Source organism: Scophthalmus maximus, chromosome 6 (assembly GCF_022379125.1).
Source record: "Scophthalmus maximus strain ysfricsl-2021 chromosome 6, ASM2237912v1, whole genome shotgun sequence".
Classification (NCBI taxonomy): domain Eukaryota; kingdom Metazoa; phylum Chordata; class Actinopteri; order Pleuronectiformes; family Scophthalmidae; genus Scophthalmus; species Scophthalmus maximus.
The window spans coordinates 21430259-21452986 of NC_061520.1; the positions used below are offsets into that span (position 1 = coordinate 21430259).

General features: G+C 41.3%; 1 protein-coding gene across 8 annotated transcripts in view; it reads right to left on the reverse strand.

Annotated features, from left to right (window-relative positions):
• The window catches only part of itpr1b (inositol 1,4,5-trisphosphate receptor, type 1b), an 82357-nt gene extending 67656 nt beyond the window's left edge, over positions 1–14701 (reverse strand). For all 8 annotated transcript variants that reach the window (XM_047332702.1, XM_047332701.1, XM_047332699.1 and 5 more), the window contains exons 1-3: positions 14459–14701; positions 13125–13239; positions 9828–9898 (exon numbers count right to left, since the gene is read on the reverse strand). In XM_047332702.1, the coding sequence (XP_047188658.1) occupies positions 9828–9898; positions 13125–13216 (163 nt within the window). In that variant the 5' untranslated portion in view covers positions 13217–13239; positions 14459–14701. The remainder of the gene's footprint in view (positions 1–9827; positions 9899–13124; positions 13240–14458) is intronic.
• Positions 14702–22728: the final 8027 nt, after the last annotated feature.

The window sequence follows — 22728 nt, forward strand, 5'->3', positions numbered from 1 at the left end:
ATTGCTGGTCAGATGCTTGGTTGGTTTTTCAAGTGGCCAGATTAGCTTGACATTTGCTCATATCATATCATAAAATTGCAAAACATATATCTTAATATTTTAATAACCTCTTCCTTTATCTGCCTGTTTAGTAGTTTCACCACACACACAAGAAATATTAAGATCTAATGGAAATATTGCTTCTAAATTTACTATGCACATTCATGTTTCTCACAGGATACATCCTTTTATTTTTTTTAAGCGTCTGTGGGTTTTTCTCTTGCGCTACCTTCAGGCCAAAGTATTGTGTAGTATATTTTCTCCTCTTCCCTAATGTGGAAATATTGTGTATGGTACAAAATGATATAGTTCTGCTGGCAGTAGATTATTTTTGGCTGTAATAACAATTTAAACAAACAGAGCAGGCAGCTGTCCCTCAGGGCCATGGAGCTAAACTGGACAAGAGCAAATTTTGTCCAGTCAAGTCCAGGCACTGGGGCAATGAGGGGCTTTTAAATACTGCTTCCTGCTTTTAAATATTATAACATGTTATTATAAATGACAAAACATACTTAATACTAAATAATAGACACTTCAGATGAAGCTTGGTATCTTTGGAGATTCTCATTCATCCAGGTGATAGTTAAATAGAAACTCCAGTTGCTCCTGATTCAACACCTTGTGGATATGAAGCTTGGTATCTCCACAGCTAACCACACGAAAGGTTAATAACTAAGCCACTAGTCCAGCTATTTTGCACTGTTGAACATTTTTGACATATTACACACAGCATGTCCGAACTTCCCGACCAAAACCTTACACCTCATATCACGCATGCACATTTTCAAGATAGAAAATTAGTTGAATAATATACGGTCTTAAACAAACAATATCCACCAGAATTAATGAAATGTGCACCTACAGTTTGTCGTCTTGTGTAGCTCTACATTCTCTGATTCAACAGGGACATAACATTCTAGCGCTGAGAATTAGAGCAACTAAAATCACAGACAGGATTTGAAAAGGTTAAAATTCTTTAATTAATTAATATTCAATGGCTTCATACATATGCGGTACAGCTACAGCTATGTGTTAACTGGAACAGGGGACCCAAGGAGCTATAACCACGGTAAAAATAGCCATTCTGGCATCATCCTGTGTCGAACACGCAGCCAACACAGGAGAGTCTGGGGATTAGACCTCAAGGGGCACAGAGAGGAAGAAGGAGGACATGACGAGAGGAGGCCAAGGACCAATGTGGAAAATGGGGCACTGGGAGAACATCGGTCGGACGAGGATGGGCAAATGGGGTTAGGGAGAAAATAAATGAGGAACAAAAAGAGGTATTTGGTGTATACTGTACAGCACCGACTGGGGAATAAATGATGAGGGAGCAGCGTATGATAATTGATGTATTTCTCAAAGTAGCACAATGCATACAGTTTCATAATATACTGTAATAACAACACCACTCTGGCTTTGTAAAGTTATCGAAAAACAGATAAAAATCAAAGATCCACAAAGGGAAATACTACAATGTCCCTAATAACAACTTGATGCTGATGCTCTGAGTTATTTATCTACTGTTGTGCAACAATGAAAAATAAATTAATTAACACTCAATGGCTTCATACATATACAGTTACAGCAACACACATTTCATTGATGTAAAAAAATTACAGTCGAGTGTGTCACTCTACACTGATCAGTGCTGACTGTTAATTATATAGGGAGTGGTAAATTAGTGATACTGGACAAAGCAGAGTTTGTACTTTAAATGCCTGGACATGTATTGATGTACATAGGAGTTAAAAAATAAGAATAAAGTATTATGTTGGAAAGTTCTTATATATGTATTCATTTTTTTCAGAATAGTCTTTATGGATACAATGGACAAATAGTAGGCTAATATGTTTTCAGAAAGAATGTTACTAGCTATACCTTTCTGATTTTAAGTGTCTTAACTTTTTTTTTTACCTCCAACAAGGATGTTATGTTTTCACACATAAGTGTTTGTTTAGGATTATGAAAAAACTACTACTGTAAACAAATGTCCACCAAACTTGGTGAAGTGATGGGAACTGGGCCTGCGGAGGACCCATTACCTTTTAGGGCAGATTCTTTGTTGTGTTTTATGACAAATTAATCATTAAGGTTATCAGACTACGTCCAATTTTAATTTATATTTCTACTAAAAAAACTAGACAATCATGTGTCGGATTGTTTGGCCTTGGCGGAGGTACAGTATGCTCTCTACTGAGCACCATTATAGCTTTTAGGAGGGGGGGGGGGTTCTTCTTTTGTGTAAATCCCAGGAAGAGGAGCTAATGCTCGACATCAACTATTGGGGATCCTAATAAAATCACAAATCATATTTACAAATGTATATACAAGTAACTATGTTTTTCTTGGAATAATGCATGTGTTGGTAGAGGCTGATTGATTGGCCTGCTGTGACATCAGCACAGTTTATCACTGTGGTGTGACTTTTGGTAATTTCTCCTCTGATTCGCACTGTATTTATTCACTCTTCTAATGTGGCCTTCATTTTGATCGCAAAGTTTCGTGCTCGTATCTTGTACAGTTGTGACATTATTTGTCAGCCACTCAGATCAGGGAGAAAGAGGCGAGGTCTGACATGCTCTGCTACAGTACAGCACCATACAGGCTTTTTAAATGGCTTAAGCGTGCTATTAATACTCAGCGAGGATGTTAGGATTTACTCCCGGTACACTTTGCTTCCGTCTTACACTGGCTTGAAGACAGGAGAGACTGCAGTCTGTGGTCGAGTTGAACATGACTTTATAACGTCCTTAAATCGTTACAATATTTAGAAGAACTTATTGACAGAAATTGAATATATTGTCAATAACTGTGTTCATATATGTATAATCACCTGCAACAAAGAACCGTTTTTTTCGTCAAATTTGAATGAGTTAAATATAGTTACATGAGTTGGACCTGACATCTGTGTAAGGCGCCATGTTTACTACATTGTGTTGAATATGGTTGCACAAATCGTCCAGAATACGTCGCGTTCATGTTGAATTTTCAGCGCTGCCAGAAACCGGAAATGGAATTAGCGGTGCACCACCATTAAGTGTCCGTGTCGGGTGCTCAGTTGTTTACAACTGTACCACCAGAAGCTGCCAGAAAAATTTTAAAGAATTCACACTGGGGCTTTAAGAATAGTCACCTAACTCATACAAAAACTCTGACAAAATATGCTATTCCATGTAATGTGGAGACAAATATAGATTTGTTTTGGAAAAATGCATTAAGGCGCATCATGTATTTCTAATTATTTGTTCTAGCCTTCCGTCTAATGTTGCTATTGCAGTTGTGAAGTAGCTTGACACCAGCATCACATGTAGTTCCGTCAGAGCTGCTGTTCCGTGGCGTTAAAACACAGCTTTGAATATCATTTGAATAGCTCAGTTAGAAACTGATAGGTGGAGTCATTTTCTCTGCACGCTCACCTGGAAAGGCAGTGGCTTGTTAAATCCATAAAATATGGCTACCTTTATTATCCTAATAATTATTGAAAACAATGCCTGCCTTAATTTAGCAGTTAGGCAAAACATTTGTTCGGGCTACGTTCCTAAGTGTTACAGACTATTGAGTCATTATTTATATGAATGCTGCCTCCTCTACAGTACACTGTCTCATCTCTGTGTATCGTAGTTCTCTAGGTTTCCTATCCAACTCATTGTCCCATACACATCGCTGTGTGCTTGAGGTCAAGGGGGAGTCAGTAAGTCAAGGCAAAATGACCCTGTACAAAAACAAATCACATAGGTTAACATACAGTAACTATGAAGGATGTGTCTCATTGGCTAAATTACTTTTTCCCACCGTTTTTCTCCCAATTCTTTTTGAAGTCGTATGGAGTAGGTCATCTATTCTAGAAGATGCACATTTTTTACAATTTTAAAAAAGAGGCTTCTAGTGGGGCAGTTGTTCTGAAGCCAATGTCTTGTCATGGCCTTTTTACTTGTGCGGGTTTCCGCTGTCCTGATGTCAGTGGGGAGGTCGTTCCACCATTGAGGAACCAGAACAGAAAACTGACGGCATTTAGTTGAGCGGTGGCTGCACGGCCCTCGCAGTGAGGGAGTAGCAAGCCGTTTGGCAGTAGCAGAGTGGAGCGGACGGGCTGGGCCATTCGCAGCACTGTAGGCGAGTACCCGTGCGTTGAAACGAATTCGAGGCAGTGCAGGGTGCAGAGGAGCGGTGTAGTGTGGGACTTCCTGGTTAAATAAAGTTTGAATATGACTTGTCAGTAATGACACAGAGAGGCAACGGAATGCTAGGCTGGTACAGCATGATAAAATAGCAGCATATAACACAATGAATAAACGTTAAAATGCATCTGAACGCATCACTTGTGGTACAGAATATGTCCGTCCTGCATTTGCCATTACTGGAACAGTCAAAAAAAATTAAATATATATATAAATATATATATAAATATATATACACAGATTTAGGGGAAGTGGTTCTCTGTTCGGTGCCTTATGTAACATGAAGAAAAGTCACATTTCATATAAAACTACACGAGCCGGCAAAATTAAACTGAGACAAATCTAATGTGAACATCTTAAGGGGAAGGGGTTCATATCTGAAAGATCATTACAGCAATTACATTAATACAACTGAGGTGGGCGATGGGAGGTCAAATGTTAAAAAAGCATCAAGTGTCAGCTGTTTGTGGTAAGGCAACTTGCAAAAGACTCTTAATTGTGTTTTATTAAAGAATCATAATCTTAATCTTAATTTCAGCATGAATATGTTATGAGATGAAATTTTAAAGGAATATATCATATGCAGACTTAAATATGTAATGTAATGCAAATAAGAGAAAATTACAGCCAACATGTGCCTTTCTCAAGAGATGCTACAGCCCAGGATGTCATCTTTACTTAGTGTGTATTGTTCAACACTCTGCTCCTTTTAGTTAACACTATAATTGTAGTGGTTTGAGCAGTTCAGAGTTGATATGAAAATCATACCCTTGAACAAAACCTAATATGACTCATCTGCACTGCAGTAACTTCAAAAAGGTATGGAGAGATAATATTTTTGGTTGTTTAACTTGCACCACACTGTAACACCGTCCCCTTCGCTCTTGTTCCGATTTGTTTTGAATTGTGGCTCCTGTGAGGTAAACCACCAATTTGACTGGACAAAAGAAATTCTTCTTTTAATGAACTCACTCCAAGGTTGTTGAATATTAATCTCTATTGACCATTGCATTTATCCAGCTCCAGCAGGGCGCAGTGGGCTGTTCGAACATCACCGGTGTCTTTTTGGTCTGGCAGACATGTTAGTGTTCTCAGTTCTAGGAAAAATCCATGAGTAACAATCCGGCTTCTGACAAACACTACAGCTGCCGTGAAACGACTAATGCAAAGTGACTGGAACTGAAGGATCGTATCAACAGGGCACAAGATGGCTTATTGGTCCCGTTCACACCTGGTGTTATGATCTGTCGGGGAGATCCGGTCACAGCCAGTGGACAGCCCGTTTTTTGCCAGACTCACTATATATATTGTCTGTTGTCAATACTTGTGCGTGTGTGTGAGAAGACATAGAGAGGGGGAGGGAGAGAGGGAGCCAGGAGAAGCTCAGCGAATAAATGCACAGCACAAAGTTTTACAATGAAACTAAATTTTAGTCATTTGAAAGAAAGAAAAGTAGAAAATAAATGTGGTGGTCAGTGTTCACATTGTGGCGGTAGCCACAAACAAGTTTATGATGGGACACATGGATAAGTGAGTTTACACAGCTAAAAGAATGAGGCCAGATGAGATGTGATCAGATCTCAAATGTGTATTCAATGTGTTCTGGATGCGTCTACACTTGCACTTCAAAGGGGCAGTAAGCAATTCAAAGCAATACACGTTTTGTAAAAAAATCTGCGAATATTCGCTTCACGGTTCCGTGTGCACCGCAAAAAAAGTCAAATTAAGAGACGTGCTGGCGGGTGACGATGCAACTCCATGGTTTTGGCCTAGTGGTTAGTGCGTCGGACTCCCATACCAGAGGACTCAGGTTCGCAGCCGGTCAGAGCAGTAAAACCACAACAACAACAACAACAACAGAGGTTTCCAAAATCGCTTACTGCCCCTTTACAGGGATAGTTCAGTGATTTTAAAGTGGGGTTGTATGAGGTACTTATGCATAGTTAATATGTTACCTTATGGAGATGGTGATCAGCGAAGTCATTTTGGAAAAGAAGTGGAAGTGGCGAAAGGCGGAGCTATACTGTTGCAGAGGGGACCACAGGAAAACATCTTTTTCGGAACACTTTTAAACGTTACCTAAAAAAAATATATCCGTTCAATTGTACGCTAAAGGATGTCTTTTTTCACTGCTTCAGTTTGCAGCCAGACAGCCGTTTAAGTTTGCTCTTTTTTTTTCAAACATACTTCGGTCATGTATTACTGCGGTAACTCGCCGCGGTAGCTCTGAGTCGAACAGCTGATTCGCTGCACCGGCGCGAGTTGGCGCAGTAATACATAGCCGAAGTACGCTTGAAAAAAAAAGTGCTAACTTTACGGTGGTCCCCCTCTGCAACAGTGGGACTCAGACTTTCGCTACTTCCACTTCTCCTCCAAACTCCGTAAAATTACATCGCTGATCACCATCTCCATAGCTTAAGTAACTCACACAACCCCACTTCAAAATCACTGAACTAGCTGTCCACTTGTGTGCACATCACTCAGGACAGATGTAAATACCAGGTATGAACACTGTCCGAAAAACAATGTAGAAGATAGAACAATTAGAAAACCCTTCACCGACTGCATGCTAAGAAGACTGTGGTTCTTACCATTCATAATCAATCATGTATGCCAAGTTGAAACTTTGGTAAACTTTACTCGCTGATGACGTGTACCTACAGTACACCTACAGCTTAAATTTTTTCTGACTTATCTGATGAAACAATCTCAGACGGAAACATCACTTGACATAAAACATGCGACTTCAGAGACATGTGCAACCTGTGACAACCTGTGCAACCAGAAATATTTGTTTAAATGGTGAGGGCAGCTGAAACAAACCAACAATAGAGCTACACATGGTCTCTGTGTCATGTACATGCTGCCAGGTTGAGAGTGTGTAATTAGACGTCAAGATTTAATGGCAGGTTGGCGTCATGGGCCTGATGCTCTTCCTGGCATTCTGCCTGACAGAAACCATTCATTCTGATCCAGGAACAAAAACACAAACACTACATGAGGGAGGTAAATGGATATAACTTAAATAACTGTCAAGATAAATCAATCCAGAGTGCTCTGCCCTCTGGTTGAACTGCTCACCCCCTCGGCCACCCTGTCGCTTCTTCCTACATGCTACAGTTTCACAAATGTATCACATTACAGGGTTGCAATGAGAATAGATTTTGAATTATGCGGATTTGTCATCAAGAAACTGAATAAAACATAATGTATATGGCATACGGAACACAGAAGGGTGACAAATTAAAAGGAAAAGTCTGAATAATGAGTGGGGAAACATAATGAATTCAGAGGCTTCCAGGTGCACTGGACGGTGCAAGCAAGCGATTAACATCATGCTCTGTGGCAGGTATAAAACTGCTGAGCAGGCCCATTCTCTTTTTTTTTTGTATCAAGATGGCAAGAGGAGAAGATCTTAGTGACTTAGATGGAGGGTTCATTGGTGGGGCACAGATGGCAGGAGCTTCTTTCACAAAGCTCACCTGGCATACTACACTACATTTACGTGTAGATCTATGGGAAGGACATCAGTCGGGAATTGTGGTCGACAGTGCACATTTGATGACCGTGATGTTCAGGCATTAATGCAATACTATTGTTGCACAGGAGAGCGACTTGTCGTCAAGTGACAGGACAATGTCAGTGCAGGACGTGATCAGACTGTGACGTGATCCCTCTTCATATTCTCCACGAGCGGGCGAGTGGTACACCAAGATAACGGTACAGGCCTGAAAGCTTGGACCCCTACAGTGAGTGGATTCAGAGGCTCTGTTATTCTTGCCATGCTGTATATAAATTGTCCATTAGTTTCTCAAGTATACAACGGATATAAACAGACTAAGATGGAGAGGATGCTATCAAATAATCTACCAAATAGCCAGTAGATTTTTGGCAGTTTTATTTAGCGCCAATGCTGGAGGATTGTGATTCGTGGGGCGGCTGTCGCGAGGTAGAGTCTGCCGTCAACTAACCTGAAGGTTAGCGGTTCGATACCCATCTTCCCCCAGTCCACATGATGATGTGTCCTTGGGCAAGACGCTTAACCCTGAATTGCCTCTGATGGCTCTTTCCGACAGTGTATGAATGTGACAGAAAAAAAAGCGTGGTATACAAAGCGCTGTATGAATGGGTGTGAATGGGTGAATGTGACTAAACAGAAACTCTAAACAAATATAGTCCATTTACCATTCACAGATTTGATTCAGGTTGTGACCAAAATGAAAGAAATGTTGCACGGTTTGAAATAATGCACATTCATTCATAAATCTGTTGATGCTAAAAGGATGTTAGTGAATAGAGTTGTCTGCAGTCAATGAGTATGTGTGTGCTTTATCCTCTGCCTGGTTATCATCCTTCAAGGATGACACAAGAGCATCGATACGGTCAATTGAATTGAATCAATTTGGTAAGGAACACACAGAACAAAGTAGTTGGAACTGACACTGGCAATTGCGTCATTTCACTCTCAATTAATTAACTGAGGGCTTCAACTGTGAGACCTGCCAAAACCATCGAGAAATGTATTTGCAAAGGATGTGGCAGCCAATTTGAAAATAGACTTCATGGCAACCACTCAGCTACACTTGTTGCCCCCTGGTGAGAAGACTGTCTATTTTTGTAGAATGACACGACAGGGTCTGAATTTTCCATAGAAACCTGCACATATTTACATCTTTATAGGCCTTTATAGGTTTTATAGGCCCTTACTTCCTCTAAGTGAATATTTCTGAATGGAAAAACAACCGATATTGGTTTTTGGGGACCAATATTGATATTATGGAGTGTCAGATTTTCAATACATCGGCCGATATACTGTATATATATATATATATTAATCTGTCAATGATTCTCAAGATGTCGTTATCAACCCTTTATGACAAAGAAATCTAACTGAGGCTTGATATTTTAGTTTAAACTTTATCATCAATAACTATAAATAAATGAAAACACAAATCCAACCAAATTTACAGAATTTGAATTGAGAAAATAAACAATTTATTTTACCTTAAAATGTAAACATGAATGCTATTTTTTTTCTGCATTGTTTATTCTGTACAATATAAGATTTCATATCGGTACACATAAGCACTGATACCGATATGTCTGTGAAAGGCTCATATCAGCCGATATCATCAGCTAACTGATCGGTCGGGTGTGTTTGTGGGTTTGGCGTGCGTGTTGAGACAGGGTTCACTGGCCAATCACGGCAATCAACCCTTACTGACCTGAGCAAATAAACGAATAAAAGTACATTTTGATGAGGGAAGTTGGTCAAAGCAAGAAAGCGTGACATTGAGCAATGAATCACCAGAGAGCTTGCTTACAAATGCCTCAAAGAATTCAAGTTATTCGAAAGACAAAGCATCTATTACACAACACAGCCACTTCCTTAACATCTTCTAATTGGCTAAAGATGTAACAGCACTAGAAACCAATATGAGGCGACACTAAAACATTTAACAATCATTTACATAGATATAGTTGACAACTTAAACATATGCTTGGCTGGGATAAGCAGCAATGGCCACAACTCCGGACAATCCTGACCTCTACTGTAAAAACATAAATATCATTGAGTGAGAGAGGCAGGAGATTTTGAGGCCTTACCTCTGAATTTCTTGGGTGGGTTGTTGAGGTCCCCCGTGTCTGGTTGTACGACACAACGGTCATCCACAAGCCTGGGGACACAACCACCATCAAGTTGAGTCAATTATTCAAAACACATGCGACTTATATAGATTTTAAACTTACATACATATTCTTAAATGTTTCATTTTTAATGCATTTTTTTTTAAACTATAAAAAACTATATAACCATTGTAACATAATGCCTATGCTAATAGAAGAGGGTCCGGTTATTGTGAATGATCACTCACTGACCTGGTTTACTGGGACGATTACATGGAAAAGAGCCACTGTTAACAGTATTATTAAAATATACCTTATACTGTATGCTTTTCCTGCTATGACAAGACTGGAAGTCTAGAAAAATGTTTGTGCGAAAGGCTAACTGGACATAGAAATAGTTTGATTTTAGAGCTGCAACAGTTAATTGCTGTCAGTTGAGTACTACTAATTTAATCGCCAAACATTTTGATAATCTATTAATTTAACAATCCATGATTTCAGCTTCTTAAATGTGAATATTTTCTCGGTTCTTTGCTCCTCTATGAAAGAAAACTAAATATATTGGGTGTGTGGACAAAACAAAACATCATCTTGGGGTTTTGGGAAACACGATCGACATTTTTCACCATTTAATGACATTTTATGGACAAGACAACTCATCGATTCATTGAGAAATAATTGACGGATTAATCAATAATGAAAATATTTGCAAGTTGCAGCCCTATTTGATCAGAAATGTCAGCTCGTTCATAACACATGGATAGCTTTATAAAGAAAAATGTCATTGTATTGACAGCATCAAGCTGGAGACAGGGGGAGGATTGTGATCAATATTCTCCAAGGCCTGAGTTCAAAGCGTCAGTCTAATATCCTGCAGCCTGAACTCTCTATGTCTCTGCAACCCACTTGAAGAGTATGATCCACCACCACATTAAAGAAAGGCAAGGCAAATGTAGCTTTCTGAAGCTTCAAATGAATGGTGCAATCTTAACAGGTTCTGCTCTGCATTCCTGCCGGAAATTAATACATCGCAGCGTATTACGAACGAAAGCTATAAACCAAAGACTGAGAGAATGACAAATGACAAAACAGACCCCTGGGGCACTAATCACAGAATGTACTTTGTAAACAAGAGGGGGAACTACAGCTACTCCATCCTCATTATTCTCTGCTGTAGAACTATTCCAATATGTCTTGCATTGTTGTTTCTTTTCCCCAAAAAACACTAAATGTATTTCAGTGAAACACTTTTTTTAATACACAGGAATTCGAGGGAAAGCCCCTGGGGATACTATGAGATAGTAGGTCAGCACAAATACAACACTTTCCCTAGGATGCTGTGGCCGGTCCAGTCAGTTACGTCTTTTTATAGCTCATCATGCGGCGTGCACTACACCGCGGGAGAACTGTCTTGTTGACAGAAGAAAAGCGCACAGTGTGAGATTCGCTTCCTTTAACACGCAGACGCACCGATGGAACCAAGGTCCAATGAGCGTGTGAGGTCATTGTTATCCAAGGTCAAGAAGAAGAAAAAAAGGCCTCCTCTTGCATTCTGGGAGACAGCTTCACTCCTGTATCCTGCTTAGCATCAGCCACTCTCCCTGAGCTCGCAGTGGTCCAGGTGGCTGCAAGCATCTCTCAGGGGTCACAATCAGTATGCTGACAGCAAAGGCAACACTTAATACAGCAATGCTATTTATAGTTATGCCATCTAAGCTCTTTCTGTGTGTGTGTGTGTGTGTGTGTGTGTGTGTGTGTGTGTGTATGCGTGAGGGTTAATTTGGTTGATTTGTGATGGGAAATTTGACAAATGAGCTCTGTCATGCTGGCAGTCTTCAAAGCCTTTGTTGCCATGGCGGGTGACGCACAACACTGAACTGTGAGAGCATGGCTTGTGAGAGGTGGCAAGGAGGAGGGCTCGGCACGGCCCCTGGAAGGTAGCAAACAGAACAGTGACATGAGGCAAGAGGTGGAAGATAGCAGCACTTGCAAACGAGAAGAGGAAGGAGGAGGAGGAGTAGAGGACAACACAGATGCTGTTCTTATTTCCACCTTGCGAGAACAAAAACAAACACCCTGGGGTAGAAAATAGAAAGGCAGCGGAGGAGAGACACGCTGGACTACAGTAATCTAACATCACATATGCTGTCAGATATGCTGGACAAGGACATTCACATCAGCGATCACCCGCTCTTCTTCTCCTTGCCTTTTGTTATCTCTGACTCCGACAACAGTACATCCAGATGTTCTCAATTTGCACATAATGAGACCCACTTTGAACCCTGCTGCCTACAATTAGGGAGGAGGGAAGATTTCAAGTGCTTTAAAGAACGGTGTTCGGCATGTAGCAGGAAGAGACGCCGGCGTAATTTGAGGCCCCGAAGACCAAACTGAGCGCAAATAAAGATAAGACTCCAACAGGAGCCACCACTTCTCAGGGACTGCACGACAACCTGAGTCTGCACGTTCCTAACGTGTGGCAGACGCTGTTATTCAAAGTGACTCACGGCACTGCTCCTCTCTAGGGGATATGGACATTTGACTAGCTTACCATAGAATGGACACACTCGAGCCTGATCTGGTTCTCTTGTACGGGCTTATAAGGGAAAGGAAAAGCTACTACTACAGGTATTGAGCTGGAAACTGCAATAAATATACTTTTCTTCCTATTCAACACGATTCACAAAAAAAGACGCCATCTATCCTTACAACCCTTACAAGAAAGTATTCGAGTTACGCAAACCAATCAGTTCTGCTTCATAATGTGGGTAAAGTAAAACTTTTAGGTCACCGACGTCACCACTGACAAAGGCTAAACATATAGAGGACGTGGAGACTCAAGCGAGCTCGGTCCAGTTAAATTATACGGAGCTGATAAAGATCTTATCTTCTGTCTCACTCACTGGTTCAACTATTACTTCAGATGCATCTCTGTGTAACTCAACTCAGCCTAAGTTTTCAAACATTGCTCCACTGAAAACCCATATCTACTGTATACTTCCCCCCCGTTTCATCGAAATCATGCAACTTATCATTCACCACAAAGTGTGGACAAAAAAAAAAATGGACGGTGCTTGTGTTGACAGTAGCGGCTGCGGACCAAACACAGGCACCAAATCCACTCACTATGAATCATTACAGAAGTGGCTGTGTCCATTTGGCAGCTTGCACTGTGTTATAGTCGTGTATCCTCCAGGACGACATATTCTCAAGTGAAACTGCGCACTGTCGTGAAGATTTCATGAATAACCCCATTGTAAGACGAGAGAGACTCACCCTAAAGTGCTGATAAATCCACTGGTGGAGCCCTCCGCATACAGGGAGCAAATGTCCCCGATGTGGAGGAAACTGGACATCTTGTCCGACATGGTTGCCCTGGGGTTGACGACACCTGCGAAAGAGTAACGACGAAGGCCGTTAAAGCATCATGATATATAGCAGGGGGTCAAATGAAACGGCAAAATGATGATGATGATGATGCTATTTCCGACACGTTCCTTTTAATGCATCAGTCACTTGAGGTGATGAATCTTTCTTTTCTTTTTTGTCTTTTAGAGGGTTGTCAGTAGCTGGTTTGTTGTGAATGAATCGCAAACAGTAGTGGTCCTGTATGCCCACTATTGGTTTAATATTTGCTGCACCCTGTGGTCATTTGGGTTCGGCTCATCCGCAGAGCACCATGAGGAACATTTTTTGGTAGTTTGAATGTGTATTGGGCTATTGTCGGCTGTATGAAGACAGCACTGAACTTAGGTCATCATGCCACAGATGGAGGTTTCAAATCCGTACCACCGGGAGACATGAAGTTTGTGTTTTGTGTTATTCTTTGAAGGCTACAGCCTCAATATGTATATATATAGAGATAGACATGTCATATATGCATTTCGGCGGCGTTATTTTTTATGTGAGTCATTCGAACTATTTTCTGGAATGACAAATGGAACACGAAGAATTTAGGGCTTAAATGTGTATTGTGCTATTGTCAGCTGTGTGAAAACAGCCCAGAATTTAGGTCAGCATCACCACTCACATGTGCAGGGGTTAAGTGCTCTACAGTGTGTGATCCGTCCCTTTTTTTCTTCTTCTTCTTCTTTAGATCAAGTATGTTATTCGCAGTAAACAAAAAACAAAAAAAACCCAAAAAAACACAAAAGTCACATTTGACATCCACATCGTTTGGCTCGCGGTGTTGGACGAACACACAGCGTGCAGCGTCGATGCGTCGAAAATAACATTGTGTTTTGACGGAGGAAGGCAGAAAACGCGATGTGACATCATCCAATGAACGCACTCGCCGGTGTCCTCTGTGTCAATGTTGGTTGGTCGGTGCCGTGCCACAGATGGAGGCTTCAAATCCGTTCGACCGAGGAACAGAAAGTTTGTGTTTTCTGTTAGTCTTTGAAGGCTACAGCCTCGAAATATAGATGTAAATATATACATATGTGGAACACCAGCATTTCGGGCTCGAGGTGAACTAAATGTCAAGTCGCTGCGGGGTTTTAATCGCACGAGCTTCGCGGCGGAACGACGGCGACAAATGGGCGCGTGGGCCACTTCCTCGACGGGGATGCTCGCGGGCGACGCGAACTACACACAGATGCGGACTTTACCTGGCAGGGATATGGAGGAGAAGGAGAAGGAGAAGGAGGAGAAGAAGAAGGCGTTCAAAGAGACGCGGAGAGAGGGAGACGTGTGGAAGAGGCGGGTCAGCAGGGGATAATGTCCACGGCGCTCTCCTCGGCTAAGTCCATGGCAGCGAGGGTCCAGGTGAGAGCGGCGTTGTCTCCGACGGCTCAGCGCGTCCTCGGCAACAATCCGCTTCTTTACCTCCTCCACATGTCGCCGAGGGAACGCCCCCTTTTCGTGGCCGCTTATAAGGCGCCCGCACAGCTCCCTGGGTAATGTAGTTTCTTAAAAAAAAAATTGCGAAAGTGAAAGTCTGGGTCAACGAGACATCTGGACAGGCAAAACTTTTTTTTAGCAATTCTGTTGTCCCGTGTATTATTATGATTATTATGATTATTAATACAAATAATAATCATAATAGTATTAGAAGCCTATTCTTCAGCATTATATTTGATCACTTAATTCATTCATCATTCATCATAAACACACACACACACCTCAATTAGAAGGTGAGTACTATGATCCATAAACAACAGGCGCAGACTGAAAACTCATTACCTGAATTTATTATTAATAAAATTAGATAAAAAGAATACTAGGCAAGGCAAGTTTATTTGTGCAGCACATTTCAACAACAAGGCAATTCAAAGTGCACACAGAAAGGTCCTGGTTGGTTTGAACCGGGATTCCAACCCAGAACCTTCTTGCTGTGAGGTGAAAGTGCTAACCACCACATCACTTGCAGCCCCAAAAGTGTCTGCTAAATGAATGTAATGTAATGTTAAAAAATTATATTAATCGCAAGAAGCTGACTTATAACATTCGGTATATTACATAATTTACTGCTAACAGAAATACAACACAAATGGAGTAGAATGGAGATCCCCAGCTCTGTAAGGATCACGTGCCGTTTTTTCCCATGTATGATTAACTCATGTGTACGACTGTGGTTAACAGCTTCTGAATGATTAAATCCATGTGACTAGCAGTTTTTGTCAGTGTCTACATTATCTGATGTATATACTGTCAAAAACAGAGGCACATACGCACACCGCCTTACAACGAGGGGGGTCATGCTGTGAGTGTCAAAGTGTGAATGGACATGCAAGAGAGACGTCGGTTGAGTGTGCAGTCTCCTGTCAGAAACAGCTATTGGCAGTCAGATTCCTGGGTTTGTAATGAAGCCACACCTTTTGAGCCTTATTCTGTTTTTTTGATTTGATTTTTTGTTACAACGACAAAGAATATTGCAAGGTTTGTAAACCATACCCACATAGACAGGTCAAATCGTGTGGTTTTGGCCCATGGACCAGCAGGTTTCCAAGTTTGCAGTGTAAACTTTGAAAAACCTAGTCGCAACTTAGATCACGACATTGAGTGATCTGGTTTATGTGCAGTTGAGCCATTAAAATCATTATTTCGGTCACATGAATTAGAACAGTCTCAGACTCCAGAGGCATTGTACAATATAAACTCACAGACAGACAGACAGACAGATAGACAGAAAGATAGATAGATAGATAGATAGATAGATTGACAGATAGATTTGATAGATGGATAGATAGTCTCGCAGTCTCAAGCAATGAAGCCTCCTTCCAATTTCTCCATTAAAGCCTACAGTAGATGGTTACATTTGCAAATTTGTTAAAGCTTGAATATTCTACTTAATTGAAACAGAGACACAGGGGGAAGAAATAGCACTTCCATCCCTAAAATAGGTGCAGTGGCAAACCCACTGATTAGCTGTTAATGTGGTTTCTTAGCTACCAGAACAAGAGTGGAGTAAGTGGGGATGCACAAGTGTTATGTGATCACTACGATAAAAGTGCTTCTCCAAATCTTCTACATTCGTACTCTGCTTTTCACAGGACAGAGTGAGGTATTTTGATGTAAAATAGCTGCAGGTTGCTATGTCATACAGCCCAAACAAAAAAGACCAACCACTGTACATTGTGATCGATGTTTTAATTTGCTCCGTAAATCAGCCCTGGTATGATGAATTGAGGAAAAACATCTCTTACTATCATGCTTTTTTTTGCTTTTTTTCTCTGTACTGGCAGACACTCTCCTCTCTGTACGTCTAAATGTGACGCTGTCAAATTCATCTGAGAAATTGATCTTTTTCCACTAAAAATATTTCCAGGCTTTGGTTAAATTTATCATTAATTGAAGTTGACTACAGATCACTGGTTACTCAGTTGTCATGGATACAGTGTACAGATGACTGACTACAGTATATATACATATATATATATATATATATATATATATACATACATACATTGTGTACACAACTGCTACTGTGTTCAGCAATGATTTGTTGCTCTGTAAATATAAACGCTTTCTTTATTCTCTGGTCAGTGCCTGAGAGTCTGACTTGTCGCTTACTTAGAAACAAGGGGCCGCCTTTTTCTAGCAGAATTAACAAATGACTAACAACAGAACGGATGCAGCATCTGCATGCTTGGAATGCACCAGACACAGAGGGCTGACAAAACACAGCGACCATCTGTGTGGGTGCACAAATTGTGAGATTCATCACTGTGCATGTGTTCGTATTCTCATGTGCAGATCCAGGCCTTCCCTTTGGTAGCGATGAGTGGGCACAATGGCTGGTAGTTTTTTTTTCTTCGTCTGAGGCCCCGCTAGTCTTGTGTGTGTGGGCCATGCCTGCAAACCGATCCCCACATTCATCAGAAATATCAGAGAAGAGCTAAACATGATAGCAATAAAGAGTCTGCTGGTTTTCTCATTGTTCACGTTGGCCAGGATATTCAATCTTGATTTCAAACCGGAGAATAAGTGTCAAGTCTGTTGTCTTATTAGCAGAGATGTGGGGCTCTGTGATTCTATATCTCTATAAACCAAGTGTTGGCCTCTAACCGATCTCCTGGATCTGGGACCGTGACCCACTGAAGGCATGATACTGCCGGGAGCAAAAGCCAGAGATAACGACTTATTAGCGATTTCAAGCTAAATGTAGAATAGTGATGGGACTTCTTCTAACCTCAGCAATCTCCCATCCACAGTCCCTGATTCCGAACGGGTGTCCGTTGACAATGTTGACTGTGTGAAACGGTGAGTCAAGGCCTTCTCAGCATCAGTATTACACAGCCGGAGAGCTGAATGATGTGGTGTGGACAAATGCGGTGTAATAACACACTGTGACATCACTAACTGAGCACCGGACCTTCTGGCATAGTGTGAAAACAGGGCCATCGAACGCGCCGGTCCGTTATCTTCTCTCTCTCTCTCTCGCTCTGTGACGTACGCAGACTGCAGATGACATCAAGGTCCCCGTTGAGTCGAGTAAGTTGTACAATCAAAGCTTAAGAGGTTTACCCTTCTTTAATTTAATCAGATCAAACACACACACGCACGAACACACGCACACACAAAGTCAGACATGGACCAGTAGATTCCTCATCTCAGAGTAGACTCCTCTTCCTCTTTTGCAGACCACATCGACCACGGAGACAGGAGTGGGATGGAGAACACACAGCTGAACCATCGTGCGGTGATAAGACAAGAATATAGTGACGACTTATTGTGTTACGCATTTAAAAAGCTTGTAGCCTTTTTCGTTGATATTCGTGTTGAAAAAGAGGCTGCACCGCTTGTCTTCTTGCTAGACAACAGGTTTTTGGTAGAAGGAGATCTACCTCACTAAAAATAAAAGACAATTATGCTACTATAATGACCTGCATATCCCCAATGGGAATGGGCTGATTAGACCATCTGAGAGATATTCTAATTAGGCCTTGTGATTTTGTATTATAACTTGTTACCAATGTTGGAAAAAATAAGTTTCAGATGCTGTGCGGCATCTTTGATTCCGTTTGAAATTTCCCACCGAGCCATCTCTCTGTTGGTATTAATAGAAAACAAAAAGGGATGAAATACCTGCAGCCACATCCAGCTAGCCCCTTCTTCACAAACACTGTGTGCAGAGCCGAGAAACACGTCCCCTTGGTTACGGCATGATCATCATGCCGGACCATTCACATATGTCAAGGGAAATCATCTGCCCGGTGTTTGATTTGATGCAGGACAGTTTCGCAAACTGTCGCTCCACTGAAGGAGAACAATATCCAAGGAGGCATGTGGATCTGAACTCACCCATTGAACCTGCAGAACTCGCTCTGTAAGCGGCTTTAACTGCAGGTAATCCATTTCGGCTCAGTAGAATGGATCCCAGCCTCACTGCATCTTATAACCTACCTGGTTGCCTAAATCAAGGTGTGTACATATGTAACGTAGCGTATAGTATAGCTTAAAGAGAAATCCTCAGATGAATTAAAGTTGCCACACACTATATTTATATGCTGGTAGACTTTTTCTTTTCATATCCAACCATTAAAACAAATCTAATATGAGAAAAAAAGTGCTGTCGCAACTTTACTCCAACTCAATAGTGCAGTGCATATTTCCAGAATATACACAAAGCCTGCAGGATGTCGCAAAGGCGAAGACAGAACTGGTAATGGGATTGTCACGGCTTACCTTGTGCAGAAACACTTGGGATTGACTATTTGTCAGTGAGCTGTTGAACAAGGTTTGTAATAGCTGACACATGATTAGTCTCAGCCTGACACGTGCAAATGGGTGTGTTCTGCAACTGGAACCCCCGATTGTCAAGTGCCCCACCAAGCACTTAGACTTAGTGCGATCAGACAGTGATTAAATCAATATGAATCTTATGATTAAACCCATCATAATACCTTGGATACATTTTTTATAATGCATCTTCAGCATGTTGCTTCTAAATTGCACTCATCCTCCTTCAAGCACACTGTATGCTCAACACTGCGGGCGTGCACTCCAAACGGCTCAGTTCAGAAGCTGCGCGCTGTACGTGTAGTTTGGGTGTGCACGTATGTATGTGCAGGTCTGGTGAGCGACGCGAGCAGCTGTAGAGCTGGCTGCTTCCTGAGCTTCAGAACTTCCTGCTGAGCCCACTGCGTCTGTGACGGGAGGAGTCATCGTGCAAAACCCCAGCGACATACCCCCGCTTTGACACGGAGGAGAAGCCGCAAGATAAGACCTACCCCGTTTTACTGTTGGAACAGGTACAGAGTATGTACGAAAAAGATAAAACATCTGGCACACCGGTCGAAAAGCTTTGAATTTCTGAAGAACAACCAGACTTTAGTGGGGAGGCTGTTGCAATGACCTCGCTTCAAAGTTGCTTAATTTGTTTATAAAGTCAATATGATAGAGGCAGGAACACATCAAAAGAAGTGTATGGCACAGTGTGGTTCAAAGAAACCGGATGATTAACACATTCAGTAAGTTCATTGATCAAGTATAAAGAACTCATTCATAAGGTTAGTTGAGTTCTTCTATGAGAAAATCTAATTCTTTTTGTTTTTTTTAAATAGTATTCTACACAAAAAAACTGACAGTTGTAAATCCAATTAGTCTGACAGTGGCCCAATATCTTTTCCTATCAACCGACATCATAACAAAGTCAAGAGTTATGAAAAGAAATGTTTGACATTGGACTCTGAAATGCCTTTGCCAGCTGAGGCCTGGCAGATAGCTGTTTCCTTTTCTCTTTTTTTTTGGATTTGGCTGCAGGATTCGAGGCAAGGACATCTGCTCCCTCATCAGAGAGGTGCTCCATTTTTGAACAGCTGGACAAGCCAGTTGTAATTTTATCACTGGTCACAGCAATAGTGTCTCGCTCCTTCATCAACGTGACGCACGGCTCTGATAAGAACGTGGCGCATCTTTGTCTTTTGTCCCCTCGGGCTACACTTGTCAAGACATTTCAATAAAAGTCTCATCCGCCTAAATCAAAGTGGAGCTGCAAAGAACAAAACACAGGGGAATGGGATTCTTCCATTCATTTTTTTTTACGATGACCTCAATTCATTCGCTTTAAAAGAATTGCTCAGTTTTTTCGTGAAAATGAATGCTCATTACATTTCTCATTAACGTTAGTTCAGAGTTTTGAACTTAGTGCAGCAAATGTTACACATAAAAGTTCATCATGTTAGCGCCACATTATACAATATTTTTAGGGGTATTCCAATTCAACCAAATAAGAAAGTGTGTACAAGCTACACCCAATAATCACAGTCTCCTACAACTATTCTTTTTTCATTTCAGACCATTACTTTTTTGGGGGGACGCCAGACCAAACAGACTTTCTGCTACCGCTCTCAAAATACAATCACAAAGTGACATAACAGACTCCTTTCGGCGGGGAAGTTCACCTCATGTGATTAACTAGTGGTTGCTAGGAGACCATCCTGGAACAGAGCCATTCACTCGCAGCCCGGCTCTTCAACAGTCAGGATATGATAACAGCCCTCATGCACCTCCAGACTTACCATGATGTCCTGATCACCTCCTGCACGCGTGGCCATTTGCCATAAAGATCTATAAATACAGTCCAAAATGACACAAGTCATGTGTATGTAGACATTGGTGTCTTCTCATAGACATGAAAGGGGTTTGTTAATGAAAGGCACAGCAAAGAGGACCACAGACTCAAATTATTAATTGGCTTCCTGTCTTCAAATTAAATGTAGAATCTACTGTTAGCAGAGGTAAATTACCAAAACTTTCCATATGTTTCTATCCTTTGGCTTCTCCCTCCACAATCTGTGCCCTACTTTTCTCCAAGGCAACAGCTCATATCCAGACACATTCCTCCACAGCTGTAAAGTATTTCTATACTGTATCTTCTGTAAAAACTCCATATTTTCTACCACTTGGAAATATTCTAAATTAGTTATATGAGGAGATCAATACCGCTGTAGTGTCTATGCCATTAATATAAAGCTACTATCTCCTTGAGAGAAATCGGCTTTCCTGGCTTTGTTCAACCAATGAAAAAAGGTCACCTCTAAAACCCATCACGAACATTTAATATGTCATTTGTTATTGATGTCTTCTCATAAATGTGACATTACCACGCAACCAGTCCAGACTAAAGGAGGCGACAGTGTCTGGTCGAAAAGCAGAATAACTTCTCATAAAACAGCATTTTGTTTTTACATGAAGTTCTTTATGGAGATTTTTTTTTTCTTAATTAAAGTGTTGATTAGTGAGCTTCATAGGAGCTGGAAGGCAGACTTTACAAATTTAGGACAAACCCAGGACCGCCTTTTTCTAGTATTCTGTCTCTGTGCTAAGCTAAGCTAACAGATCTTGTTTAATGTACAGACATGGGAATGATATCGATACGCTCGTCTGACTCAGGGCAAGAGAGTGAATGTGCATTTTTTTCCAAATTGCCAAACCATTTGGTTTGGTTTCTAATCTCAGTGTAAATCATTTCAGGTGCAAAGAAAAGCCCAATGTGAGCAGAAAGGAAAGAATCCCAAGTAATCCTCAAAACATACAGGTCAACACCCTGTGCCATTCACCTCCCCACTGGGCGACACAAAAAACCAATCAACTCGACAGCGGTCTCCGATCAGCAGAGGGCTTCCATCTCCCCATCACCATCACTTTCTCTGCCCCAGTACGGCTGGAGCATTGATCTCAATTCTGGATGAAACACGGTCTCCATCCTAATTAACCCAGATGTGGATATTAATAGGATAAAAGCAGGTCTAGACTCGAAATGGGGCAGCAGAGAGGAGGAGGTCCTGCTTTCAGAACGGTCACACTAAAGTGGGACACCTTCACCCCTCCTCTGACAGGGGAATACAGCCTGCTTCTATATAGAAAATACCCCCTGGCCCTTTTTAATTGGTCCCACCCCTCCTGAGGCTCGAGTGCGATGAGACGCTGAGAATATACATATAAAATGTGGAGGCTGCATCGCATGAACATAGAGATGTCAAAAAGATGGATTTTGCTTTGTGGAATGACACGATCATGATGTCTTCTCTTGCACAATGATCTGCGATCTGTCAAGGTGTAAAGATCAATGCTGTAGCCTATATACAGTAGCTATTAAAAGAAACCTATTAAACATCATACCTGCTATGTCTTCCAGTGCAAATGATTTCCCCCCCACTTCTTCTAGATCCATGTGTATTGTGTGAGAAATGGGACTCTTATTCTCCAAGACAAGACGACAGCTACAAGACTGTGAACCCAGAGGGACAGCTTCTGCACAGAACAAGCTCCCCTGAACAGATGAAATGGATTGCACATGTGAAAGAACAGACAGACATGTCAAAAAAACAAAAACAAGGTTACTCTCAAAGAAAAACAAATTGTTTTTCTCTTGACTTCAGATTTAGTCTTCACTGCATCACTCATAAACAGCACTACGACAGTGGCAGACTAG